Source organism: Lycorma delicatula, chromosome 11, assembly GCF_047948215.1.
Source record: "Lycorma delicatula isolate Av1 chromosome 11, ASM4794821v1, whole genome shotgun sequence".
Lineage (NCBI taxonomy): Eukaryota > Metazoa > Arthropoda > Insecta > Hemiptera > Fulgoridae > Lycorma > Lycorma delicatula.
In genome coordinates, this window is record NC_134465.1 from 52,400,428 (window position 1) to 52,419,966 (window position 19,539).

The following is a 19,539-nucleotide window of genomic DNA, read 5'->3' on the forward strand; positions in this document are numbered from 1 at the left end:
ATTAAAAATAAGAACAGTTATCTATTTGTCTGAAATACTTTAACATCTACAACCTTAATTTATAAAATACACAAAATTAATATATGAAAATTAAACAACTTTGTTTCTTATTTTAACTAATTATGACATCAAAAACGTTTTACTCTCAATTACATTTTTATTGGCAACATATTAAAACCTATTTTATTGATCTGCTATCAATATGTTAATAACAAGGTTCATATAGAAATATACCTTCTTGAAATTGACTCTTCTGAGTTAAAAATTTGTTCATAAACAAAAACATCAGTTCTATAGTACAGTATAAAACTTCCCATCAGATTCCTAAAATATTAAATCAAAGACCATTATCCAGAGCAAGTTTAGATATCACCTATGCAATATCAAGAAATAGCAATGTCGTATATTAGGAAAAAAAAAACATTTAAAATTATTTGTATTAATAAAAAAATTTTTATTCACTTAGATTCTTTTTTTTAAACATTTTCCATGTCGTGTACATTACATAAAATATGCAAGCAATTTCAAGCTTATTAATAATAAAATTATTAAAAGTTGTATTTTAGTATGTTCTCTCAGCTCAAAAGAAAGTTAGAAATACATTTTAGTACATTTTTTTAAGTGAATAAAGATAACCACAAAAAACTGAGTTTTATAAATTCTTTTATCTTTTCAACCTACTGAGACTTTAAATTTGTTGTAATATTTTCCCTAAAAAAAAATTTTATACATAAATTTACTTGTATTGTCATCTTTGTAACCATTCAGTGAATCGTGTGTGTTTTTGATCTCAATGTCAATGCCTCATGTCAAGTGTTACTGCTGTCAGTATTTTTTTTTTTTTTAGACTTAGAAATACTCAGAATATTATCAAATAGTGTGACAGATTATGTTCATTAAGTACAATACTGTTATATATTTATTTCATTCTATTCAAACATATAAAAAAATGAACATATTTACACATTTGAACATTGCATAATAAATGAACAGCCACAATTCAAAACAAACTTTTTACCATATTTTAAACACATGTTCCCCAAACTTACAAAAGAACCACCAGCAAAAACAGTCCATACCAAGCTGAAAACAAAAAATCTGACAATGAATTACACATCATTCCCAGCTATGCTGGTCAAGTTATGGAATTAATTTGTATAAATACTTCCTTTTTATTGACAAACAGTAAACAAATTATGAATTCTTTTTTTATTAATGAAAAAATGCTTTATGAAAATCCAAAAATATAAACTTCAACAGTCAGGAGAAAGAAAAAACCAACATACAAATGTGTTACAAAATTTTAACCAAAGATGTTCAATTTCAGATGCCAGCTTCAGTTATTTCTTCTACATAAAAAATACATGTACGGCAATAAATTTTAATGTTAATGATTTAAAAAAAAGCTTTTTTTATTAAATATTAAAATTACTTGTTTCATTATATTTAAATCTATTAATTTTACAGCCAAAATACTCAACAAAATAAAGCAATAACCAAAATTTTTAATATTAGAATATTAGCATCAAAATTTAAAAAAAAAAAGTTTAGACTTTTGAAAATTTGTGAGCTCATGCATCAGGGATTTTTTTTATTGATTAAAATATTTACTAAAATTAATCTTAATTAAAAAAAGAGTTTTATCTTTTTTAAACATCTGGGAGAACCTCCGTCAGGGAAGGGGTATTAAATTATTTTGGTGATTATATTGTTTAACAAGATATGTTTTGAGCATTAAAAACTGTAATTTTGGTTCCATATTCTAGGGGAAGCATTAGGGTAAAATTAATTCTTAATATAATAATCAAAGTGGTGATAAAATTAAAAAAAGAATTTTTTTAAATTGTTAAAAAAATACAGATGCAGCCATTTGTTCTAAATACACAAAGTTGTAATTTTTTGGTTAGAGGGTGAAAATTTTTGGCTAATTTTGTTGTTGCCTTTACTCTTAAGTAAAGAATAGAGGCATCAAAAAATTAAGATTTTACATTTTAAATGCAACAGGTAACTTATGAGATGAATTTAATTTTTTTTTTTAATCTGAAAAAAAAAAGATAGTTTTTGTTACCACAGACCATTGGAGTGTGAGGGCAAAACGTTTTTATAGTGGTTTGAAGGCCTACTGACGTAGAAAATATAGATGCAAAAAATTTCTGTCAACTCCTTTTCTGAAGCAAAGCAGCTAAATAAAACAAAAATATATATTTTATTTTTTGGGGGGTGGGAAATATTAAACAAAAATCTCTGGTAATCTGTGATCTCAATAAAAAAACTTTGTAATAAAAGTTTTTTGCTAAAGTTCCCCACTAAAAATTTTAAATTTTATTTTGGACTTAACATCCCCTTTTTCAAATTTTTATAAAAATTTAACATATTCTTTCCCCTCAAAGGTAGATGTCTACCAAGTTTGAAGAAAATCAGTCAGCAGGGTCCAGAGTTATAAGACCAAATACATGTCATATTCACAAACGTACATCAGACAAAAACATATATTTTTAACTTGCGAGCATTGGAATAAAAAAATTTTTTTACAGGTTATTTAAAATTTATTTTTTGTTAAAAAGAAACTCTTTTTTGATGTCTCCTTAAGACAAAAAACTTAAAAGTCATTTTGTTTTAGATATTTATTTTACTGATCTATATACTTTACTGTTATTGTTATAAGAGCATATATATATATATATATAACTGGAAAAATAAAGTCACTGAAGATAACTGCAAGATCAAAAAACTGAAAATATTTTGAATAAAGACATATTATTTAAAACTTTAACTCTGTTTATTATTTTAAATAATTTTCATTGCAAATTGTCACAGTCGACAAAAATATATATTTTTTTTAATTAGCCTTATAGAAAATGGGAATTATTGTTACAATTATCACAGGTTTAGAGAATAATATTACACCTCTACTAAGAAACACGAATTCTATTAACTTCTATTTTTTTAACCTGAATATTTTAGAAACTGATAAATTTTAAAATCATTTTTCATGAAATGATCTAAAATTGTGCAATCTGGGATGTTTTAAGTAACTTTTATGACAGATTAAGACAACAAATAGCATTGCAGAAATTGTGAATTTCTGCTAATTTTACAACTTATTGTTGGAGAATAATACTAAGAACATAAAGTTAAAATATTAAGATTATAATTGGATGCAGATTTCAATTTTTATTTCTAATCATATCCTGAAAATTTTCAGCAACATTGTTACAGACCTTTTTTTATTTTGATAGATAAACCCATGCAATAAATTTTTAACACGCTATAATTTTTTTATTGCAGAAATTTACATATGATAGCCATATTTGATTACATTGTGGATTCTTAATCTATTGATGGAAGTTTCAGTTGGGGAAAAGACTTTCATTAACATCTATTAAAATGTGTTTACAGATAAGGGCAATGTATTGTGTAAAAACTTAAAAAAACAAAACAAATTGATTACATGATTCCTCATAGGAATATAAAGAGAAGTAGTAACTTCTCTTTATATTCCTATGAGGTTATTTTATTAGCAAATTGTAAAAGTTAAAAGAATCATGTTAATCAAAAAGTTAACATGAGACAGTAAAAAATAAATATTTAATTAAAAATCTTTATAAGCTTATTTTTTTAAACAGCATGATAAAACACAATAACATTTAAATTTATTAAAAATTAACGCCGATTCAATAGAATCAACGCAGGCTGGTTGAAGAGGAGGTCACTCTCTGGGGTCCTTTGTGACACAAAAATATCTATTAGAACCAAAGGCACTGTGTATACGTGAGCCGTTAGACCAACAACGCTATATGGATCTGAATGCTGGGAGATAAGTAAATGGAACAGGCAAAAAATGCCTGTCACAGAAATGAAAATGCTGTGATGAGCAGGTGGTGTTACAAGACTTGAGAAAATCCAAAACAAGTACATACAGAGGGACCTTTAAAGTAGCTGAAATACAGCAAAAAATGCGAGAAAGCTTTTACGTTGGTTTGGACACAAAATGCATAGAAGTGAAGATCATATGACCTGTCAGGTTTTAGCCATAAAGGAAGGCAAGAGGGACAGAGGCCACTCACCGACTATCTGGACACGAACCATCCATAATGATATTCTGACGATGGGCTTAATGCCAGAGATGACACAAAATCGCCAAGAGTGGCGTAGAAGTATTTGAGCACAAGGAAAAAGCCAGGGGACTGACTGATTCACAAGTCTTAAAAAGTACTTAAAAGTAATCTTTTAATGAGTACTCTGACTAATAGTCTTTCCAAGTAACACCTCAAAGGATTTTCTGGTACCATTGTTTTTAATGATATCTAAAAGCATGCAATCAAATAAGTCAACAATTTATGATGTATTTTTTTACACAATATATTATTTTTTTATAAATTTGGTATTTGTAAATCTTGCATATTACGAGGGTTATTTTTTTTCAAGGTCCCATCGGTCGCGAAATAAAAACCCGCGCAAAAATCAGATGAACCTTTGCACATATGTGCTGCAGCGTCTAGTATGGCCTTCAATCACGCCGCGTCACTTCGTTTAGTTCTGAACATGCAACTAGTACGTAAACATGTCTACAACAATAGCATCTCCCGCCAAGTGTGAAGTGCGTGCGGTAATTCGATTTCTTCAGGCTGAGGGGTGTAATGCAGGCGAAATTCATAGACGAATAAGTAATGTATACGATGAAACTTCAATGAGTGACAGCAAAGACCGACAATGGTACAGAAACTTTAAAGCAGAAGCAGGACGTACAGATGTTCATGATACAGGCGGTCAGGTAAGGAAGCGAGTGCCAACCAATGATCTCGTTGAGCGAGTGAATAAGGCAATTCGAGAAAATCACAATTTCTGCATTTCAAAACTGAAGAAACAAAAGAACAATCCAAACAGTGGATGCATTCACATTCTCCCAGTAAACCAACGAAGTTCAAGCAAACCTCCTCCAACAGAAAGTATATGGCTACTGTGTTCTGAGACCGGAATGGAGGATTCTTGGTGGAATTCATGGAACGTGGCACGACCTTCACTGCAGCCTCATACTGCGTTACTCTTCAATGTCTACGAGAGCAATTCAGAATAAGCAGAGAGGAATGTTGTCATCAGGCATTGTCTTTTTCCATGACAATGCTCGGCCGCACACTGCAGCTGTAACAAAGAAGCTACTGCAGCTGTAACAAAGAAGCTCCTGCAGTGTTTTCGTTGGGAAGTGTTTGATCACCCACCATACAGCCCAGACTTGGCTCCATCTGATTTTCACCTCTTTGCTCACATGAAACGCTGGCTAGGATGACAACATTTTGACACAGACATCGAGCTGCAGACCAGCGTAAAAACATGGCTGAAAACACAGGCGGCTCCGTTCTATGACGAGGGTATTTGAAAGTTGTCCTTACCAACCACGCTACAACAAATATCTAAATCAGAGTGGGACTATGTAGAGAAATAGCGTAACTATGTAACTACTTGTTACAAATAAAAAATTTTTTATTTCACTATGGTTTTAATTTCGTGACCGATCGGACATTGAAAATAAAATAACCCTCGTATAACTGTGTTGTAATATAACATTTTGTCTAAAATCTACACTGGGTGTCCAAAAACGAACTCCAGAATTTCAAGAATGAATATAATTTGTATTTAGCAACATTCAATAGTGTTTTATGTGTAATCTTTGAAGCAATAACAATTAATTTTTAGTTTAACGCATTTTTTATCAGATAACAGCTGCATTACACTGTTACACAGGCCAAGCTATTTTGAGCCCAGGCTTCAGTACCAAGGCGTCACCACAAGAGAAAGCAAATTGCATGTATTGGTTCACAGAAACAAAATCAGTGGCTGTTACACAAAGAAATTATGTGCAAGTGTGTCAACAGTTTTTGGGAAACTGGAACCATTTTGACATTCACCACGTAGGCCTAAAGCAAATCCTACAAACAAAGAATTTGACTTCTTTCTAACGAAACTCAAAACATTCACTTCAAAATGTTAGTCATGGACTAAACATTTCTAAAAGCACTGTCCATGATGTTGTTCACAAGCAATAGAAACTTAATGCTTATAAACTGCAACTATTCCAAGAAATTAAACCTAACAATAATCCATAAAGTATTCAATTTGTAACAACAATGTTAGAGACTTCATTTCTGCTAATAAAAACTAACTGAAGCGCATTTTATTTTCTGACGAAGCTACATTTCATGTTCATGAAGTATTGAATTGCCATAGTCAAGTATGGGGCTTAGAAAATTTACATGAATTGGTGGAATTCATCTACAACTGTCCAAAAATGAATGTTTGATGTGATATCATGCATAATCATATTTTCTGCCATTTCTTTTCCATGAGCAGACTACTACGGGCATAGTGTACTAAGCTTGTGTGGAATGTGCTCACTAACAGATTCCCACAAGGCTGTATAGGCAGAGAAGCTCCTGTTGCTTAGCTACCATGAAGTCCCAATTTGATTTTGACCATGGATTTCTTGTTTTGGGGCATTGTCTACCAAGAAAAAGTCCATAATGTGCAACTGATCACCTACACATAAGAATAAAGGCAGCTGTGAAAGCAAATCCTGCCGGCATACTTGCCAGAGTATGGAATGAGTTGGATTATTGTTTTGACATTTGCAAGGCTGCAAACGGTGCTCATATTGATTTACATTAAAAGGTAAAAAAATGTACTTTAATTTAATGTATTTTATTTAATGTAATTTAAAACCTCAGAACTTTTTTTTCAGACACCTGGTACATGTTTTGATTAATAGTCTTTTTTTTATACAAATGTCTGTTTCTACAAGGTGATTCATAAATATTGACTAAATTCTTGCATGTAGAGCTTATATATATTCCTTAGATCTGTGGATGAATGCGCATCCAGTCTTTTTTCCTTTGTTACTAAGAACACATAAAATTACTACAATAACAAAATCAAATTTAACAAATCACTGTATACACACAGTATATACCGGTACAAATAAAAACATTAACCATATCATGTAAATTTTGACACATAGCATATAAAAATCAAAATATTAATACATTAACACATTATGAAATTTAACACACTAAAATTTGACAAAAATAATATATCCATCAGTATAGAATATGTTTTTTCAATTAAATACTTAGACAATGTTTAATATAAAATGGGTGCCATAAATAAAAATGTAACTAGAAAGTTTACAGAGCAAGGTGTTAACAGCTAGTTCCAGAAATTGTAAGAAAGAACAGTTTTATTAATTTTAAGGTGTGCTGTTTATAATTTTTTTAAATTATAATGAATTTTTCAAATTTTGTTTTTAATATAGCGTTAAAATTCTTATTAGTAATGCACTGTTAACCACTGCATTTATTTTTGTTAACAACAGATATTTATTCTAATTCTACTACCAGCGATTATGCACCGAGATATATATATGCACACATACAATAGGAAAGGTAAATAATCTGGGAACTGATTTTAGAGCTTCAAATAAGGAAGCTGCTTTATTATCGAATTATGACTAGCAAAGGTTTTCACCCAGATTTCAGTCCCCCAGTGAAATTAGGTCAAACTGTAATTCTTTAAGGTGTTAAACTTGAGGTTTCTTATGTTTTTTGACCTGAAGAATCGAATTAAGCAATACCTATAATTGTATCTCCTGTTTGCTCTGGTTTTTTTTTTAATAATAAAAGTTGATTATTTTTTTTTGTTCATAGACTTTATTACATTAATCTTCTTAAAATTAAATTTTCGACAGGTATAATAAAATTTATGCATTTTAGTCATTTAACAAGGTTATTATTATTCAAACCTAAAAAAATGTGTTTCTGTCACTAAATTTCTCTGTTTTAAAATAGATATCACGTAAACAATGGGAGATACAGTTCTTGGACCTGTTTAATAAATTTTTCAAAAAATATAAAAAACCATCAAGACTCCTTATATAACACCTTAAAAATTACGGTATGACCTCATTTCAATGGGAAAACTGAAATTCTGGAGAAATTTTTCACTAGGTAGCAAAGTGTTTATGGACATGTTTGTATGAACTTTTATCCTAATTTCAAGCTCTAGAATCAGTTCCCAAATTATTTTCCTTTCCTTGTAAATCCACTAAAATAATCACAGGAACTGTAATTCATTCATAAAAGTGCATATTCAAGTATTTTCCTGAATATCAAAATGCTAAAATGTTGATGTTATAAAATCATATATAATAAAACTGTATCCAATCTGTAATTTTTACTTTCCAGGCTATATTGGTATATAATGTAATCTATAAACGAAGAGAAAATATGCTGATCAGGCCAAATTTTGCACATCATTATGTTTCATGACGCTCTCTAATCAAAAGACACTTTTTTTTTCTCTCTGAAAAATTAAAGGCGTAAATGTTGTATAGCTACATACAAATATATGTTGATCTCCTTTTTTCTTGATAGCCTATCTCCAAACTGGATCGATCATCAGATGAAATTTGGTACAACTCTATAAGGGATATTGAAGCCAGTTAATTTTGTTCATCACTGGTCAAGGGAGCTGGATTCTGTATCTCAAAATCTCCTGGCGAAGCCAGGAAAATTATGTAGTTCTTTACCAGTGTTTTTTATTTTAAATTGCAATATTCATTGTCATCATAAACGCGAAATGGAGATTTATATTTATTCAGGAAATATGCTGCAACTATTCTCGAGTAGAGAGGCAAGTGTCAGTGAAGCACAAAACTTAAAAGCCTGGTTATTCATTTGAAATTTGAGTGAAACTTGATGGTTTGTTATCAGTTACTTAATTCCATTTAGTAAACATGGAATAGTGGTAAGGTGCATATTGTACTTTGTGTGCTAAACTGTTTTATAAAAATGGTGATTCCTTGATGACTGAACTAAAGTTATTTTGCAATCACTTCAATATTCTATGTCATGAGTACGTACTGTCGGTTCATGCAATTAACATACGAGTTAAAATGTTTGAGGAAACGGGGTCCACAAGAGATTTTAAACATAAAGGATCAGAAAAATTGTTTTTACTCAAAACATTGATAGAGTTCTTCAAACTGCCACAACACACACTCCAAAACATTCTGCAATTTTACACATGCCTAAATCCAGCAATTGAATATCAATCAATCATTGATAAACACATTTTCACCTGAATGGCTATGTAAATAAGCAGAATAGTCTATATTAAAACATTGAAACCCCACTTCAGTTACATGAGAAACCACTGCATAGTCCAAAAGTCACAGTGCTGTGTGCATTTTCATCATCTAGCATTATTCAAGGTGATTGAGGAAACACTACAACTATCACTGCAGCATGTTACACAAGCATGGTCACACATTTTTAAAGCAAGAATTAGTTCGATTTTCACACATTATGTGTTTACAGTGTGACGGTGCTACCACGTCATCCTGCTTGTGTTTCTATTATTGCTTTAACAGAACTCTTTTCAAACCATATCACATCCAAAATGGAAACATTGTTTGGTTGGCTAGATCTCCTGATTTGTTCACATGCAACTTTTTTACTTAGGGTTTGCTCAAATGCAAGATGTATGTCAAGTAACTACAAACATTAGCATAACTAAAATTAAAAATTCAAGAAATTGCACAAATTTCACCATCCATGTTATGCTGAGTAATGAAAAATTTTAGATTAGGACTACAACAATGTGTAAATTGTAATTGTGCCTAGCAAACACAGATATTTCTTTGAGGTAAAACATAAATGTCATTTTCTAGCAATATTACCTTTTATTTCCAATGCTAATACAAATAGCTAATGAGCACTCATCACATTCAACAAAACACTTATCCATTACATCATCTAAATCATTTTCATCTACACAATAAGAACCTCCACAACGACATTTACAATAAAAATATCCATTATCACTTTTCAATAATTCATTAAGTTTGTAAGTACCATACAAAAGCGGTTTATTAACACTGTCCATTTTTAATTGTGCATTGTAAACCTCCCTTGATTCTTTATCACGTAATATTTTCCAAGCTTTATCAATTTCAATGAATTTATTTCTATCATTCTCATTACTACATTTATCTGGATGGTACTCCAATATTAACTGTTGGTATTTTTTTCTAATTTCTTCATCACTAGAATCAATTGTACACTGTAATATTTCATACAGATTTTTCATTGTAATCTGTAAAAAAACACAAAAACAAATTAAAAACATTGTACAAATAAAAAGCCTCCTCTATGAATCATGAGACCTTGCCGTTGGTGAGGGGGCTTGAGTGCTCAGGGATACAGAGTAGCTGGACCAAAGGTGCAAAGATATCGGAGAGGTATCTGTTGAGAGCCAGACTAAGGAATGATTCCTGAAAGACGGCAGCAGCTCTTTCAGTAGTTGTTAGGGGCATGAGTCAGAATGACTTAAACGGCCATATCAACATCCTCAGTCCTCTGAGTACTGCGCAGCTGAAAGCAATGGAAAACTACAGCTGCTTTTTTTCCAAGAAAATGTGGCTCTGCATTTTCATATAGCAATGATGGAGGCGCCTTCCTTGGTAAAATATTCCGGAGGTAAACTAGTCTCCCGTTCGGATCTCCGGGTGGGGACTACTAAGGAAGGGGTGACCAGAAAATTAAAAAATAACATTCAACGAGTCGGAGCGTGGAATGTTAGAAGTTTAAAAAAGGTTGGTAAGCTAGAAAATTTAAAAAGGGAAATGGATAGGATAAATGTGGATGTAGTAGGAATTAGTGAGGTTCGGTGGGAAGAGGAAGGCGACTTTTGGTCAGGTGATTTTAGAATAATTAACTCAGCTTCAAATAATGGGCAGGCAGAAGTAGGTTTAATAATGAACAAGAAGATAGGGAAGAGAGTAGAGTATTTCAAAACGCATAGTGATAGAATCATTGTAATAAGGATAAAATCAAAACCTAAACAGACAACGATTGTTAACGTCTATATGCCGACAAGCGCCCATGATGATGATGAGGTAGAGTGTGTATACGAAGCGATTGATGAAGCAATTAAACACGTAAAAGGAGATGAAAATTTAATAATAGTTGGAGATTGGAATGCAAGCATTGGAAAAGGCAAGGAAGGAAATATAGTAGGTGAATACAGGCTGGGCAAAAGGAATGAAAGAGGGGACAGATTTATAGAGTTTTGCACGAAGTATAATTTAGTAATTGCCAACACCCAATTTAAAAAACATAATAGAAGAATATACAATTGGAAAAAGTCAGGCGATACTGCAGGGTATCAGATAGATTATATCATGGTTAAGCAAAGATTTAGAAATCAACTCGTTGACTGCAAAACTTACCCTGAAACAGACATTGATAGCGATCATAATTTGGTGATAATGAAATGTAGATTGGGGTTTAAAACCTGAAGAAAAGGTGTCAGTTGAATCGGTGGAATTTAGAGAAGCTTGAGGAAGAATAGGTAAAGAAGACTTTTGAGGAGGACATCGCAAGAGGTCTGAGTAAAAAAGATAGGGTAGAAAATGTAGAAGAAGAATGGGAGAATGTTAAAAAGGAAATTCTTAAATCAGCAGAAGCAAACTTAGGCGGAATAAAGAGAACTGGTAGAAAACCTTGGGTTTCAGACGATATATTGCAGCTGATGGATGAACGTAGAAAATATAAGAATGATAGTGATGAAGAAAGTAAAAGGAACTATCGGCAATTAAGAAATGCTATAAACAGGAAGTGCAAACTGGCGAAAGAAGAGTGGATTAAAGAAAAGTGTTCAGAAGTGGAAAGAGAAATGAACATTGGTAAAATAGACGGAGCATTCAGGAAAGTTAAGGAAAATTTTGGGGTACATAAATTAAAATATAATAATGTGTTAAACAAAGATGGTACACCAATATATAATACGAAAGGTAAAGTCGATAGATGGGTGGAATATATTGAAGAGTTATACGGAGGAAATGAATTAGAAAATGGTGTTATAGAGGAAGTTGAGGAGGATGAAATGGGAGAAACAATACTGAGATCTGAATTTAAGAGAGCATTAAAGGATTTAAATGGCAGAAAGGCTCCTGGAATAGATATAATACCTGTAGAATTACTGCGCAGTGCAGGTGAGGAAGCGATTGATAGATTATACAAACTGGTGTGTAATATTTATGAAAAAGGGGAATTTCCATCAGACTTCAAAAAAAGTGTTATCGTAATGATACCAAAGAAAGCAGGGGCAGATAAATGTGAAGTATACAGAACAATTAGTTTAACTAGCCATGCATCAAAAATCTTAACTAGAATTCTATACAGAAGAATTGAGAGGAGAGTGGAGGAAGTGTTAGGAGAAGACCAATTTGGTTTCAGGAAAAGTATAGGGACAAGGGAAGCAATTTTAGGCCTCAGATTAATAGTAGAAGGAAGATTAAAGAAAAACAAACTAACATACTTGGCGTTTATAGACCTAGAAAAGGCATTCGATAACGTAGACTGGAATAAAATTTTCAGCATTTTAAAAAAATTAGGGTTCAAATACAGAGATAGAAGAACAATTGCTAACATGTACAGGAACCAAACAGCAACAGTAATAATCGAAGAACATAAGAAAGAAGGCGTAATAAGAAAGGGAGTCCGACAAGGATGTTCCCTATCTCCGTTACTTTTTAATCTTTACATGGAACTAGCAGTTAATGATGTTAAAGAACAATTTAGATTCGGAGTAACAGTACAAGGTGAAAAGATAACGATGCTACGATTTGCTGATGATATAGTAATTCTAGCCGAGAGTAAAAAGGATTTAGAAGAAACAATGAACGGCATAGATGAAGTCCTGCGCAAGAACTATCGCATGAAAATTAACAAGAAGAAAACAAAAGTAATGAAATGTAGTAGAAATAACAAAGATGGACCACTGAATGTGAAAATAGGAGGAGAAGAGATTATGGAGGTAGAAGAATTTTGTTATTTGGGAAGTAGAATCACTAAAGATGGACGAAGCAGGAGCGATATAAAATGCCGAATAGCACAAGCGAAACGAGCCTTCAGTAAGAAATATAATTTGTTTACATCAAAAATTAATTTAAATGTCAGGAAAAGTATATGTTTGGAGTGTCGCTTCATATGGAAGTGAAACTAGGACAATCGGAGTATCTGAGAAGAAAAGATTAGAAGCTTTTGAAATGTGGTGCTATAGGAGAATGTTAAAAATCAGATGGGTGGATAAAGTGACAAATGAAGAGGTATTGCGGCAAATAGATGAAGAAAGAAGCATTTGGAAAAATATAGTTAAAAGAAGAGATAGACTTATAGGCCACATACTAAGGCATCCTGGAATAGTTGCTTTAATATTGGAAGGACAGGTAGAAGGAAAAAATTGTGTAGGCAGGCCACGTTTGGAATATGTAAAACAAATTGTTAGGGATGTAGGATGTAGAGGGTATACTGAAATGAAACGACTAGCACTAGATAGGGAATCTTGGAGAGCTGCATCAAACCAGTCAAATGACTGAAGACAAAAAAAAACAAATAAAAAATCTAATTTTTAAATATGAATCTTTTTTTAAAAAAAACTGCTATTAGACCCAACAAATGAGCTATACTCAGTAGTTATTATTTATATAAGAAATGAATTTGCAGCATATGAAAAATGCCACGCCTGACCCAGGATTCAAACCCAGAGCCTTTGTTAGACTTTACCATCCACTCAGGTTGAACTTTGCAAATAAAGATAATGTACTTTTAAAATAAATAAAAAATCTTATTATGGGTTTTAAAATGTAGATTGATTCATATTTCTCTATTTATTAATAAAAGAAATATTTTTTATAAGCTACCAAAATTATTACTGTTATGCATGTGAACCTAAAAATACTAATGTATTTTCACATCACCAACCCCCAGTAATTTAACCCACTAGATTATTTTGATAAGTTCAACTTATTATAGAATTTCTGAGCCCCAACGTTACTTTGACCAGTAGAAATCCCAGCACTCTTATACTAACTTGATTCTGTACTTTCTACATAGAATATACAGCATTGTATTACTAGCTCCATACGATCACAAAACATGTCAAAAGTGATCGGAAAAATAAAAAAATTATAAACTAAAAAATTCTAAATACTTCGATCTTTCTGGGATATGTCCACTTCAAATTTTTTGTCTCATTTAAAAACAGATATTTTCTCTTTTTTTACTAAAGATATCTTTTAGGATCTAATATGCATATTAGATCTGGAGGGTCTAAACTAGAGAAAACATTTTCTTAAGCACAAAACCAAATGTTAAGGGTCTATAAAGATGTGGATTAACATATGAAACTTTATAAAAATTTGTAGATATTTTTTTATCTTTTTTTCAGTTTTCTTTGTTTTTTTTTTTTTTAATATATCAGTTGACACCATTGGAAAGTTAAGAAAATTCTACACAATTTTGCTACTAAGCACTTTTTTCTACAACCAGTAGGTTCGGCAATATTTAACAAACACAAAGCCACTCACTACAAAGGCACACGAGCACGCAACTGCTGCAGCAGTACATACTTAAGAGTCACATGCGCCATAAACAAATGCATATAACTTTTGATCCATTAAAGATAATTGAGATATTCAAATGGCACATAAAACTAATATTCAAAACAATTAATTAATCATATTTTGAAAGCATTAGGAATGTCTGAATTCCCAATTTTTTGTTTGTTTTTGTACAATTTGTTGATTTAAGCCCTGCACAAATTTTGAAAAACTAAAAAGTCACTACTGTTGTTTGTTTCACAAACCTCATTACATGATCTAACTCTACCACTAAAGCCACTCATCATTAAAAGTGTGACTCTCTCCGGTTCACTACGTGCGATGTTGATAACAATATTAGCAGGTAGCACAGAAAAAATGAATTTGGTAAAAAAAATTACAAAAAAAGGTAAAAATGATCTGAATAGAAAAAGTGGCTTACAAATGTGATAAAGGTAGACAAAACTACTTGCCCAACTGCCCACAATAAATTCTCATACGAAACTTACAGTGTAGTAATAAAATATTGTGTATGCAATATTACACAACAATGAAGTAAGCTTCAATTTTGCAACAAAGGAAAGAGACCATCAATGACAGCATGATTAATTCAATTTTAAAAACATTTTTAAAATTGAAACGTGGCTTTTAAAGTAAATTTTAATTAAATTAGATTAAATTGTAATTTTGTTAAGTTTAATTTATTTTTATTTAATTTTATTTGTGCTTCCTAAATTTCGAAATTTTCAAAATCCAAACTTTATCCCACCCCCATTTTAAGTATGATATCTATCATACCAACTTTTTATTTATACCATTTTTCTTGTCTTAAAGATACCTTTAAAATGATGTATCACACAACGGGTGTTACCATTTAAAATATTTGAGTTACAAGGGCAACCTCCCCAAGAAGGGTTTGAAATTCTATTTCTTGTCAAAAAGTAAAATAGTTGACAGCTACCTTATCCTGTAAAGATTTTAAAGTTGTTGAGGGGTTTCCATACTTTTGACTCTGTATACTGTAATACTGTAGCAATAGCATGCCTACTTAGTGAACAGCTTTTTGTTTATTAAATACTGCCGAATCTACTGGTCGTAGAAAAGGGTGCTCATTAGCAAAACTGTGTAGAATTCTCTTAGCTTTCCAATAGTGTATGTTAATAAAAATAAATAGTAATAAGATATTTTTATAGAGTTTCATTTATTAATCCAAACACCTTTAGGGTCCCTTTCCACTGAGAAAATTTTTTCTATTTTGACTGTCCAAATCTAACATGCCCTGACTAAAAGTATACTTTGTATACCTAATCTTAAACACATTACCTTAATTTTTTTTTTATGAACTCAACATCACAAATTTAGCATGCACTAGTAATACTTGTATAATATAAAATGTTGAAACAAAGTAAATCAACTGTGAATAAGTATCTTCTAGTGATTTCTTTTTAAAAGAAAAATATTTCTTCCCAATCCATAAAACATTAACAAACCATTTTTTTAAATAAAAAAATAGTAATTCAGGGACCAATTCTTCCTAAAGTGACTGAATGGGATAAACAAACATCTACTATAAAAATTTTTGAATATTCAGTGAATAACAGTCTTCTAAAATTGAATAGAAATCGAAACAGTAGAGAGAAAATGAATCAAATGACTGTGTGAGATGGTAATGTTCCAAAAACTTTAAAAAAGTGAATACATAAGAGAGAACAATAAAGAGATTGTTATTTAACATATTTTGTAATGCAAGTATGTAGTAATCCAAGAATACACTTTTATATGGTACAAAAGTAAACAACCCAAGATATTCAAAGTAAGTTAGGGTTTTCAACATGTGTAAGTGGTATTTCAAAGGACAATGGATTTGTTTATTGTGTCTATAGGCCTATTCAACTAAGAAGTTTAATCTGTAATGTATTTTGTTTATGGATATTAATGGTTATTCAAACTGTTTCTGTTACTTTGATTCAAGATTATATTATCAACATATCTGTGCCTGTATATTATTTTATAAGCACACATATTAATGGTAAGAATGCATTTTGATTCATGTTGCAGAAAGATTTCTTCATGTTATTCCAGAAGAAGGGAGCCCACAGGAAGGCCAGCAGATTATGGATAATATTAGTTTCGATAAATAAATATTCTACTTATCCATGTAAAGAAACTTTACCGAGGGATGTTAAATTAAGTAGTGTTATCATTCCCAGTAGTACATTTCCTAAGCATCTTAGAATCACCTTAAAATGCATTAATCTAATAGAAATTATTACTGCATATATTTTTTTGCAGTAAAATTTTAGCATAATTCTAAATGTTCAAAAATGTACTTAGAAATATTACAAATTCTTGTTTTATTTTAAAGCTTATGATTTTTTTATTTAATCATGATTACTCCTGAACTAGTGATAAGATTTTTGTGAAATTTTATGTACATTCCTGATGTTACACAAACAATTTATAATTACTAAATAATAATTTGAAGTAATGCAGTAATTTAATATTATTCAGATCTGGGCTAATTAATTGAAAAAAAAATTAATAGCTTCATATAAAGCACTAACAACCTTGATATCTATACGTACACAAAAACGTCATATCTTACATTTTAATATTATGAATTATAAGAACACACAATAGTGAATAAACAAAGTCAGATAAAACATACTTTTCGACCATACCCTATTAAATAAGTAAAGAAAGCCGTTAGCAATAACTTAAGTACAAACGTAATTTTTTCATTTGTATGTCATTAAAAATTAGCAGTTTTAAATAATATTTCATCAAATAACATAAAAAGAAACGTAAAAATGATCAGTGTTCAACCCACTAAATACAATGTAATTTTAGGTTAATCAGAACAGCATAGTTTAGTTTAACCTGCATACCTCAATCTTATATCATATTTCAAATTTGAGACTAACTGGCTCTTCTACCAATATTAAATTCACTTTTTCACAGTTTATGTATGAAAATAATAAATATCCGAACGATTGTGGCAACGGCACATCCCATCTATGATGACGAATCTGGGGTTACAATTCAAAACGTATTATCTCCAAAATTTCAAAAATTAAGTTATGCATGCTTTCATATATTTTTCATGATGTAGAATACAATGATTATTTTAAAGCAAAATTGACTATTTCCTAATAAAATTTCCTTATCAAAAGGAACTATTCCACTCAAAAATAAAGGGAAATTTTTCCCTACCAATGTGAATCAAAATGAACTATTCCTTTTCAGTGACAAAATATAACGTTTTTGAATACTAGATCGTGGATACCGGTGTTTTTTGGTGGTTGGGTTTCAATTAATCACACATCTCAGGAGTGGTCGAACAGACTGAACAAGACTACATTTCATTTACATTCATGCATATCATCTTCACTCATCCTCTGAAGTAATATCTGAACGGTAATTCCCGGAGGCTAAACAGAAAAAAGATATAATATAAAAATGCATACTATTAATGTAATGCATTTTCTTTGGTTTAATAAACTTTGTAATAAATGTTTAAAATATTATAACATTCGAATCAAAATAAAATTCAGTAAATTATATTGATGCATATAATTTTTTTCAGTGTACTAACTATTTCCTGAAATCAGTTAACCAGATACTTGATATTTATATGAAATGCTTATTGTTGTATTTTGTTTACTTTTAATTTTTAATAAATTAAAAAGTAGATTAGATATTCTGAAGATTAAAATGAAATAAACCTTTAGCTTCATTTTTAAAGTATTAAAGTATATTCGTACAAAAATTCAATTTGGGGTTTAGACATCCTCAAGATGTTTGCTCATTTTGTATAGATATTAAAGCGAAAAATAATGTTAGAAAATATGATAAAAATAAAATAAATTTAGAAAATTCATTTAAGGTTTACAAGATGAAAGCTAAAAAGTTTTTTTGAGCTTTTAAAACAAAATGAAAATTGAATTGTTAGTTTGATTAATACAAAACCAACCTCTCCAATGTTGAATTTAGTGATGTTTTCTATGCTAGACAAGTCTGAGGATTTACATACTAAAATTTGTGATTTTGTCTGAAGCACATGAAGGGCCAGATAACTTAAATTATACCCTGCTAGAAACAGTTGGGCAGAGGCCCAAGTGATGGTATGTTCTTTACTGTTACATTTCTTCCAAGTTCTTGAACTAAGCTACAAGAGTGATATAGTAAGTCCCGCTTACTTAAGTTTTAACAGTAGACAAAATTAAGTTTTGACAGTTTTGCATTACAAAATAATGCAAAACTTGTCTACTGTTAAAGAGTATGGCAATGATTTTTGCCATATTGTAATCGCGAAAAATTTCGGTTTCAAGATTTCAACAGAAATATCCTTTTTAAATAATTCTTCGTGACCCCTATACAACTCGATAAGTGATCCCGTATTGGAATTTGTAAAATATTAAGCATAAACTAGCGCCACAAAATAAGTGGTAGTACTAAATGAAATGAAACAGCGCATGCGCAAGGTAAGCAGAGTAGGGATAAAACAAAGTGTTCTGATTTTGTATTTTGAACACTGATCGCTATGTAACTATATCTGATTTCTATACAAATTTTTTACGACTGTCCGTAAATTTCTGCTTCTGTTGTTAAAATGACCGTTCTTCTGGTTATCTGACGAGTAAAATATAAACGCCCCTACAATCACGATTATAGTCGCGCAAGCGTACAATGGATTTATTTAGTTCCCACCCGCTCATCTGTGGCGCTAGAGTATGCTTCAATATTGAACACAGGAAATCATTGGTATATACGTACGTACGAAATTTTGGTCTAAACTGCCGCAACAAGCACTCATTTGAGAGCTTTTCAACAATACTCAAGAGGGAGACATCTGAGAAGATATGAGCTTCCTTTTCCACAGTGAACTCCTGGATGGAGGGTGTTGGGTTTATGCATGGTGCCACAAAATACTGAAATTGTGACAGTGAGATTCAGGGAAGTAAAATACTGACAAAACCTATGGGCTTCCTTTTCCACAGTGAACTCCTGGATGGAGGGTGTTGGTTTATGCACGGTGCCACAAAATACTGAAATTGTGGCAGTGAGATTCAGGGAAGTAAAATACTGATAAAACCTATCATTAA

The 19,539-nt window shown here is 31.0% G+C and overlaps 1 protein-coding gene across 2 annotated transcripts; it reads right to left on the reverse strand.

Annotated features, from left to right (window-relative positions):
- Positions 1-774: 774 nt before the first annotated feature.
- Positions 775-17,830, reverse strand: LOC142332055 (dnaJ homolog subfamily C member 24-like). Of its 2 annotated transcripts, none has more exons than XM_075378228.1 (3): positions 17,323-17,830; positions 9,731-10,146; positions 775-1,083 (listed from the first exon to the last, which is right to left on the reverse strand). In XM_075378228.1, exons 2-3 carry the CDS (start codon positions 10,138-10,140, stop codon positions 960-962), a joined length of 534 nt encoding a protein of 177 aa, XP_075234343.1. In that variant the 5' UTR covers positions 10,141-10,146; positions 17,323-17,830; the 3' UTR covers positions 775-959. The 2 variants fall into 2 exon arrangements, with proteins under 2 accessions (XP_075234343.1, XP_075234344.1); XM_075378229.1 differs by lacking the exon at positions 775-1,083 and adding an exon at positions 6,681-6,893 and having other exon boundaries at positions 17,323-17,827.
- Between the last annotated feature and the right edge of the window lie 1,709 nt (positions 17,831-19,539).